Source organism: Vicugna pacos, chromosome 4 (assembly GCF_048564905.1).
Source record: "Vicugna pacos chromosome 4, VicPac4, whole genome shotgun sequence".
Lineage (NCBI taxonomy): Eukaryota > Metazoa > Chordata > Mammalia > Artiodactyla > Camelidae > Vicugna > Vicugna pacos.
The window spans coordinates 6,720,504-6,730,042 of NC_132990.1; the positions used below are offsets into that span (position 1 = coordinate 6,720,504).

Sequence of the window (9,539 nt, forward strand, 5' to 3'; positions counted from 1 at the left end):
GTGCAGTGCTTAACAGTTCAACATAAGGATGGCCAGAAAACTTTCTGAATCAGAATGAAGCAGAATTACAAACCTTCCCTGCATCATAATGACATCATACAACAGACAATTTCAGTGATTTGTGCTATGAGAATGCCTTTTGGGTGAAACTTTTGACATTTTTCTTGAAGCAGCATGAGGAGGATTTGTTTTTGAACTAAAATGCTCTTCTCTTAGAATGAAGTGTTTCTCGTTGAATTGTTTTTAGCTTAGTTACCTTTACCTGTAAAAATAAAATCCCAAAGAGAAGGCTCTTCGGGCAGGTGTATGTGGAACAGCTGTTAGAATGAAACAGAAACAGGGCAGAGAAGTGAACGTGCGAAGAAGATGAGGACAACACGGAAGTGGTGGTGGGAAAACAAAGTGATAGTGGTGGAAAATAAGTAAGTGCTGGCTAGACATCTTTTATGGTTGAAATAATGTTTGAATTCCTATCTGCCGATGTAAAGGGATTGTCTCATAACCCTAGGGCAAATTACCGTAAAGCCTTTCTCTTAAGTGAAGGTGATTGTGAGATAATGTATGTGGAGGCACTTCCTAAGCTGTCAAGTGCTCAAGGCATCTTTTGGAATTATTAATAAAAGTAAAACTAAATTGTTACGATTGATCCTATGCCTTAAATTTTTTTCACTGAGGTCAGTGGGATTGGGTCATGTAAAAATCGACGATCTTGTCAACCTCGTGGCTTCTCATAAAGAGCCGAGCGAACGTTTGTTCAGGGCTGCGGGGAGCTGACAGGAGGCACTGAGATGGGTAAGTCACAGTTCCTGACTTAAGGCACTTATGAGTTAGTGCTGGGAAGACAGGCTGACGAGTAGATGGTTTCAGCTGCATGTGAGACGCAGACAGAATGTGCAGGGTACAGGGGGCGTAGAGAGAAGGGGCACTCGTCCCAAGGTGGGCTTTTACTTGTGTGGAAGAACATCTACAGAGCCGGTGAGAGCTGCGTTCAGTGGAGTGCTGGGGGCGGTACCCTCCCTTCTCTTTCCCCATCCGAGCATCCCCCAGCTCCTTGAACCCACATGTGCTGATCTCTCCTCTCCCCCCGGCCCCCCTCCCCACCATAAGTTTGCACCCATGGCCCCGTTACCATTGCAGGATGTATGGAATAGTTCAGCTGCAGTGTAGGCCTTCAGGAAGCTGGGCTAGGAACGTGATTTTGTTGGGATCTGCGGAAACAGGGGTCAAATACCGGGGCCACTGTGAGGTGCAGGAGTGGCATCAGAGGATGAGACTAGTCCACTCCTGCGTATAGGATGGGTGATGCAGAACGTGAACAGAGGTCATGTCACAGCATATGAGAGAGCCAAGACCAAGAACCGACAGTCCCAAATTAGTTTCTGTGTTTAGAGCCCTGAGCATTCTTTATTATGGAATTTCTTCTGAGTTTCCAGGAGCTTGCCTTCCACATTGTGCTTCTCAATCTTGAAAGTGCTTACCAGCATCTGATACCAGCGCTGCTCCAAGTCTGCTTGCTGTCTGGGAGCTTTTCTGGCTTGATCCTGGGCTTCTTTGTTGCCCCTAAGTCAGCTTCTCTCTGTCCCTTTCCTTACTGACCTACAGCTTATGAGACTAGGCTTTTTCTTTAAACTCTGTCCCTTAGTTCAAACCGATTAATTTTTTAGTATTCAGCTTCCTGGGTAGAACTGGGTCTTTGCTCTGCCCCTCAGTGTAGGGGCTGGCCTTCCCGAAACCAATTTCATTTTATGCCAGTCTGTTTTCCTTGGTGGTGGTGGTGGCAGGGGACGGGGTTGGGATTCTGCTGTGCGTAGATCTCCTGAACAGTGCTTGCCTCCCCACTCACCCACCTGCGTGGTTTGTGCTCCTGCTGCCTGTCGGGAGACCCTGTGATGTGGCCACTGTGCCCCATCACTGAGGAGCCGGCCTCTGTAGTCCTGATTGATTTCTCCCGCCCCGGTAACAGGGCGGTACATGGCTTTGGAGCAGGTCTGTCTCATCTTTGCATCTCCACAGTCAATTCTCCTTGTGAGAGTCTCCAGGAAGAAGATAAGCAATTGTGGCAAGAGGTTTTTCTTGCTTTCTCTCTTCACTTCTCTCCCTCTCCTTTGCTTCAGCTAGCTTTCCATCTCTTTTAAGAATCACCTGGGATGGTCTGAGAATTTGAAACACCAAAGTCAAGGTGGAATCAATTATAATTTTTCAAAAGAAAGAGAATAGTTGTCATTTGAAAGGCAAATATTTATTTTCTTTTAATCTAACTTTTTTCTAAAAATCTAAGAGATTGGTGATGTTTTAGCTGCATAACTGTAAAACTGTTCTTGTGAATGTTAGATGTGAAACTGTTCTTGTGAATATTAGATGTGTTACACAGCCTTACACAGTCCTCCGAGTCACTCAGCTTGACTCATCAGGACTGCTCTGCCGTGGTGCGAGGTCTGGATGTTTAAGAGGAAGATCGAGGCGGTTTTGCAATGCATTTTTGTCTTTTCTTTAATGAGCAAGACTAAAGCACTTCTAGGAGAAAAGACAGTCTCACTGGGTGAGTTTTGCCTTCTCAGAAAATTAGAACCATATAATCCGTTAACTTATCTTTCCTGCCCAAACTTCCAGATAGCTGAACTAAATTTAACATTCAGTTGCAGGAATTCTTTCATTTTAGGTGCCTGATAACACCTGCTTCTCTGCTCATTTAAAAAGATTATTGTTCCCTTTTTATTGTCTGACTTTATAGCTTTTAATTCCATCAGCAGTGGGAAATCCCTTTTGGAAGTGGGGGAATATAAACAAACATACATCTATGTGAAATTAAGACAATTTTGGTCACAAAATAGGGCATAGAAATGTTTCTGTAGTGCTTCTTTGATAGAGGATGTGTGTGTGTATGTGTGTGTGTGTAAAATCTCCCAAATGGGGAGAAATCATAATACTGTGATTTTTTTTTTTTTGGAAGAGGAAAGAATATGTTACCCCAGTGGCAAGGCTGTCTTAATCCCACACAGCCTACCTAATGAAATATTTAGAAGCACTTGGTGCTTTTAAGCAAGTATCTTATTCTGTGTCCCGAGAGAAAGTAATTTATCTGGGTGTGGAGTGTTCATTTTTTTTTTCATTTTTATTCTTGACCAATGGAAACTGTGCGGATGGGTATGTGAGCTATTTTTATGGCAAATAATTACTTTATGGACTTAGAATAAGTGGTTTTAGGGCATTACTGGGGGAACCAATTAGATACTACAGTTTCTTATAAAGCCTATTGAAATTATCTGTTGCCTGATTTATAGTGATTAAAGTGAACCTTTAAGCCTACAAATTGGTGAAATCCTTCAAAGAAGTAATCTAATGAGAGTCCATTGTTTCTGGTAGTGATCTAAAGGATATATATTGACACTCTCTTGTCAGATAATTAAAAATAAACATTTCACCCTTTATTATCAATGAAAAAGATTTTGACTATTTTAAATCTCTTTATTTGTTCGTTTGGATAACACTTTAAAAATTAACCCAAGTTACTTATATTGAAATCAAAGGTAATTCCAGTGTGGTCAGACTTGTATTAGCACCTTAAACCCTAATGAGGCTCGTGTGTTCTGTGTGCTTTGGCTGCAGTCCCACCACTTATGTTTTGGACGAAGATGAGCCTCGGTTCCTTGAAGAGGTTGATTACAGTGCAGAAAGTAATGATGAGTTAGACATGGAACTGGCTGAAAACCCAGGAGACTACGAACCTTCTGCACAAGAAGAAGTACTTTCTGACACCGAATTATCAAGAACATACCTACCTTGAGCCCTTTGCCATCTCTTGTTAACTGCAAAGAAGAAATGAAATATCTTGGTTTTTATCACTTGAGAGAAGCTTGAGAGAAATGAATTTATAGAGCGCTGACTCAGAAAGACAGAAAGCAACTCGGGCCCGTCTGGTTTCAAGACAATAAATATGTTATTAATTCATGATAAAATTGGCACTTGTTTTATTTTAGATGTTCAATGCACTTTATACAGCATTGAATTATCAAATATTGGATTTCCTTTTTTTTTTAAAACCTGCATATCATTGCATGAATTTTTATCTTTTTAAGGGTATATCCTGCATCAAATGGATAATTTTGAAGTGTGTGAGAATATAAAATCTAAATTCTAGAGTTGTTGAGAATCCTGGGTTGTTGAAAACTAATATATGTGTACCTGGATTTCTGTAGCTGTGTCTGTGTAGGGTGGGTAGATATTGAAGATAAGACTGTTCTTCAGAATCATGTTCACTGTTGAGTTGTGAGTGATAATCCAGAGTTTGCCTTGAAACCATTACATTCTACATTTACCAAATTAAGCAAATAAAAACTATATGAAATGTTGCATTTCGTCATCCTTTTTAACCAGCTCAGATTATTTGGTTGATAGAGTCTTTGGGGGGAATATTAGAAAAAAAATTAAAAAATCCAACATCTGACCACACGGATAAAAATTTGTTTTGAAAAATACTTGATTGACTAGTGCAGGTGTAGTTTATATGCCTCTCCTTGTCAGAAAAGGTATATTTGAACAGCTCTTTTCTCTAAAATCGACTCATGGGTGCAGCTAAAGTCTACCACTGCGGTCAGTTTGTTAAAAAGCTTTAAAAATGCAGTGAAGACGTGACCCGGTGTGAAGTGAGTGTGTATTAAGCTCACGTAGCGCTTGCCGAGCTGTGCTGTCAGTGGTTCCCGAAGCGAGCTCACGCAGGGCGGGCCGACGCTGGGGACCGAGTCCTGGCTGACGGCAGTGGACCTCAGGCTTCTCTTGTCGTGACATCTTCCTGAGTTCGAGCTGTCCTGCTGCAGGAGTGACTTTTGTCCTGGTGTGAAGTAAAACAAGCCCAGCGACTTTTGGATAAACGCTTTCAGAACTAAGCTTCTGTAGTAACAAAACAAATCCAAAAACATACCTCGTGAATAGATTTTTAGCAGGACTCGGGTGCTTCGCTTTGGCACATTATCTTCACTTATTTCTGAAGAGAATGTTTTAAAATCTTGGGAAAAAAAACTGTAATGATGGAAAAGAAATTATAGAAGAGTGCTTCAGATTTTTGCATTTTTCCAAATCAGTGACTTTCATTGTTTTATTTGAGGCAGTTCATCCACAATGTAGCCTCTTTTTGGTGTCAGAGGAGCGGCGTTTAGAAACATAGCATGGAACACTGATGATGAGGTCTTTTCTCAAAATAGCCTAATTCTTATTCATCTCAGAAAATAAAGACTAAATAGATTGGGAAGTTGAGCCAGCCCTCTTAGTGTGTGGTGACCTGGCTTAGGAGAGAGCAGTGTTAGCAAGGTAAAGTATTATTTATTTAATAATTTCTCTAATGAGTCATAAAGTTATTTATTATTCACATATTTTATATTTAAAGTAATTAGACATATAATTTTTTTCAGAGGGCGGATTATGGAGCCACTGTGTCTGTATGTAAACTTTTCTTGGATCTTGCAAAACTAGAAATTAAAAACCAAGGTAGTCACATAAGAAAGGCAACTGTAGTTACTAGAATGTGCAGAAAAACTCGGAACATGTTTCTTACATTAGCGTAAAAACCCCTTACCACGTGTGCTGTGATATTTTATATGAATGAAGCACATCTTTAAGAATATGTTATAAACCTGAATATGCCTTTGATTCAATATTTATTCATAGGATTGAAAAGAAAGCCCTTATAGTTAGGGAAAGACTTTTTTCTTTAACAATACATAGCTTTGGAAAAATAAATAATTTAAAATCCTAACTTTCCTAATTAGGGGTAAAACTAAGTTTCAGTGGCTATCAGTAGCTAAAAATGCCCTAAATTTTACATCCGTGGTTCTTGTCTTTTTAGGATTTTCAAAGCATAATTGAGATGCCTTCAATGCCATAATCCCCAAAATTAATATGTAGCTGATAAGCCAAGTCTAATGATGGAATTTAGATTTATTTAATTTACCTTGCATTTGGAACTGTAACTTTCTCAACTGTAGCTTTGATCTAATCCAGTGGTTCTCAAACTATATATACAGTGTGCATGAGAACCTCCTGGGGGACTTGCATCTCAAAACACAGATTACTGACTCTGTAGACCTGGGGCGGGTCCCCCAAATTTGCATTTCTGAAAAATTCTCAGTGGTGAGGAACCACATTATAAGAGCCACTGATATGATCTGGTTCTCTTTCGGCATCACAGTTTCCAAGGAATCGTAGGACCTATGAATGGGAAATTTGCACCAGGGATCAGTTAGATCAAGCTAATGTGCAGAATCAAGAAAATAGGCAGAAATCAAGTAAGGTCACAGGCCTCCTGACCACTAGCCTCATATTCTTACCATAGAAGGAGATGCTGCTCTGCCCCCCCGAAGTGAGGAATGGTACAAGCCTGAGGGTCAGTCTCACCTGAGTTGTAAAATTTACCAGGCAAAAACCTCTGGTTCACATCGGCTTTTCCTTTATTGCGTAGTGTTGTTTGAATATTGGATTTTGTTCTGCATTAATTTCCTCTCTTAATCAGTTTCTGCCACTTCTGCCAGTTTTTGTGTGGTGTTCGGAAAGCTGGACATTTGTCTGAATCCTAATTACAGTAGAGGAGTAAGCTGGAGTTCCACTGCAGATAGCACATTGGCCGCAATGACTTATGATACTTCCAAATTTCAAGCAAACAAATTAAGATGATCATATTATTATAAGCACTGAAATGGATAATATAATAATTGTACTGATGAAATTGTTTTTGTGCATGATCCAAAATAAATTACAGTCATGAAACTATAAATGTATCTTCATAGATCTTTTTGTTTTCCTATGTATGTATTTTAATCATTACAAAATATTAATTGAAAAATCAGTGAATTTTTCTCTTATTTTGGTGAAGGTTGAGTAGCTGTATGTAAACCCCAGTTCTCTCCACTAGGAAAAACCTGCTGAAGCAATATTTTAATTGAAAGGCTGTTCTACTTTACAGAGCAGAATGTAATTTTTAGTAAGTAAATATTTCTCTGGTTAAACTGTATTTAAATTGCTGCATAGAAAAAAGGAAACTCAAGAAAGTCTCATTTTCTTTATGAGAATCAGTATTCTGAAGGTTCAGTCCCTGAAATGTCACATTTCAGTTATTTTCCACTGTTAGTGATACTTACAAAGCACCTCTGCTGACCTGTCCTGGGCTGACACTGGCCGAAGGGGAGTCTGCCGTGGTGGTGCCCTCCTCTCTCTAGACCCTGCGCAGTAAGCGAGGCCCGTGGCCACTTACTCTCACTGTCCCACCTCATAAGCCTTCTTTAAACCCAGGCTCTTGGACCTACTGGCACCCTCTGCCAAATCTGATTACGTCCTCAGAGCTTGGCTGGTTGTTGGGGGCACTGAGTCATTAAACTTTTTTTTTTTCCGTTTGAGGTAGGTAAACATGCAGTGCCTAAATTAAAATGAGTGGCCCTCAGATGGTGTCATCTGAGGCATCATGCAGGCTGGTCAGCGTGGTATCTGGGAGCCTGCGACGACGCGGCTGACACTGGCGAGCACTGACGGCATCTCCAGGTATGTGCATTTGCGCACGACATACTCACTCCTGTGAAGTGGAAGCAGGTTTTTAGTGCCCTTGTATTTGTAAACCCAGACAGCTTCAAAGGGCTGAAGAGATTTGGCTCCAAATATTTAGAAAGGTTTCTCTTTATAATACCAAATGTCTTACACTATCCATCTCAAAGACGCTGCCAGCCTGCCAGGAGAAGATGAGGTGAGCAGTAGGAAAAATCCGGTCAAGTAATTATGATGCTGATCTCCCAAACATTTTAATGCACTTTTAAGCCACATGAAGATCTGTGATAAATGGCAAATATGAAGAAATAACAAAAGTAAAGATGCTCATTATGGACAAAATAGAAAAGTCTAGAGTTTAATAAGTCAGCACCTTTGAAAACAGATTGACTGCTCTGTAAGCGTTTTTCTCTAGCTGAAGGTGTAATTAAGTAGAGGATCTTAAGACTGAAAATTTATTTTCATGTTCAGTAAAGTAGTAAAGTCGGGTTATGTACACTATTTACAATGTCATGACTTTTAAAAAAATTACTTACACCTTCCTATTCTTCATGTTGTCTATGTGATTGTTTTTTTCTCCTGTTTATCTGCTATCAGTTCTTAGAAATGTTTGACATTTCATGTTTTCTTTTTCTTTCAGAATGTGGGCACTTGAAACAGAGTGAATGAATTGGGTACTTTTATATAAAAAGATAAATTTCAGAATCTAAAAGTTTTAATTTTAAAGGATTATAATTTATATTTAAGATAGTAGAATGTCCAATGCATAATAAATAAAGGGCCAACCTTTATTTCCCCCTCCTGAAGAGTTACCCAAGATGAAAAAAACAACAAAAACTAAACCACTGTTTGACCCAGATCACTCACAGGATGGAGGGGATACGCTTCCAGTGTCCCCTTTGCCCCAGCCGGCGTTCGGGGTCCATGTTCTGAGGTTGCCAACCTCAGGAGTGGAGCCCGTGACCTGAGCCAAGCCAGCCAGCTCGTTCCGTCTGCTGACCACGAGGACTGGTCTGGGGCAGGCGCACCATCTCAGCCAGTACAGACAGAATGAAGGTCAGGACTTTTGAAGGCAGTACTGGAACAAAGACCCTTACCTGGTATAGGGATGTACCGCTGGCAGCCGCCATGCAGCCCTGAGGGGAGAGCGCTCCTGCGACGGCCAGCCTTGGGGGAAATCAGGTCCTTCCCTCACTTGAGCCCCACCTCAAGCCGTATGTGAAGCCTCGGTTGCATCAGTTACATGGGCCTATAAGTAGCCTTCAGAGTTTAGGCTATTTCCATTGAATTTCCTGTTACTGGAAAGGATCCGTCTGTTACACAGGAATGTATGTCTGAAACCTGTCTGAAAACCCAGCAACCATCAGTGTCCATCGCTGAGCGGGTGACTCCACCCGAAGCACCCGTCCTAGGAGAAGTTAGAGACACCCTGGAAAGGCAAAACCAGCAGATGCCCAGTGACACACATCGGACAAACTCATTTTTATTTCATGTCTACCAACAGGGTTTCCTGGGCCAGAAGTGAGCCATATTTTTGTCACTGCCTGCTCAAAACTCAGGGGGTTATTTCCTCCAGTGATGAGACCTGTTACTGGTTCGTTCAGAGATGACATTATCCCAAGAGCTGACTTTTCAGCGTTTTGAGATCTCTGTAGTCATAGCGGAGGACACAGACGTTATTAACACAGAAAGCAAGCGCCTCTCCGATGGTGTGTCCTTTTGACAAGGTGGACGCGGGGAGCAGGCTGACAGGGAACAGAGACCCCTTCTCTGAGTTACGTCCGTTAGACCAGTGAGCACCTGTCATCGGATAAAATTTTAGTATTACTCAGTCACCAATTTCAAAGCTGTTTCCAACCAGCCACTGGTTGGAACTGCAGATCCCTGCCTTTCAGCCACGTGAGATTTATAGATAAGCATTTCAACAGTTCTTTAAAGTTGAAGAAGTGCTTTTCTCAAAGTTGCCTCATCTGAGGATCACGGAAACACTATTAATGAACAGATACATCAGCATT

At 41.0% G+C, this 9,539-nt stretch overlaps 1 protein-coding gene across 2 annotated transcripts in view; it reads left to right on the forward strand.

Moving 5' to 3' along the window:
* Positions 1-4,349, forward strand: part of AGTPBP1 (ATP/GTP binding carboxypeptidase 1) — a 132,112-nt gene extending 127,763 nt beyond the window's left edge. For both annotated transcript variants that reach the window (XM_072959195.1, XM_031676616.2), the window contains exon 26: positions 3,607-4,349. In XM_072959195.1, coding sequence (XP_072815296.1) covers positions 3,607-3,784 — 178 coding nt within the window. In that variant the 3' untranslated portion in view covers positions 3,785-4,349. The remainder of the gene's footprint in view (positions 1-3,606) is intronic.
* Positions 4,350-9,539: the final 5,190 nt, after the last annotated feature.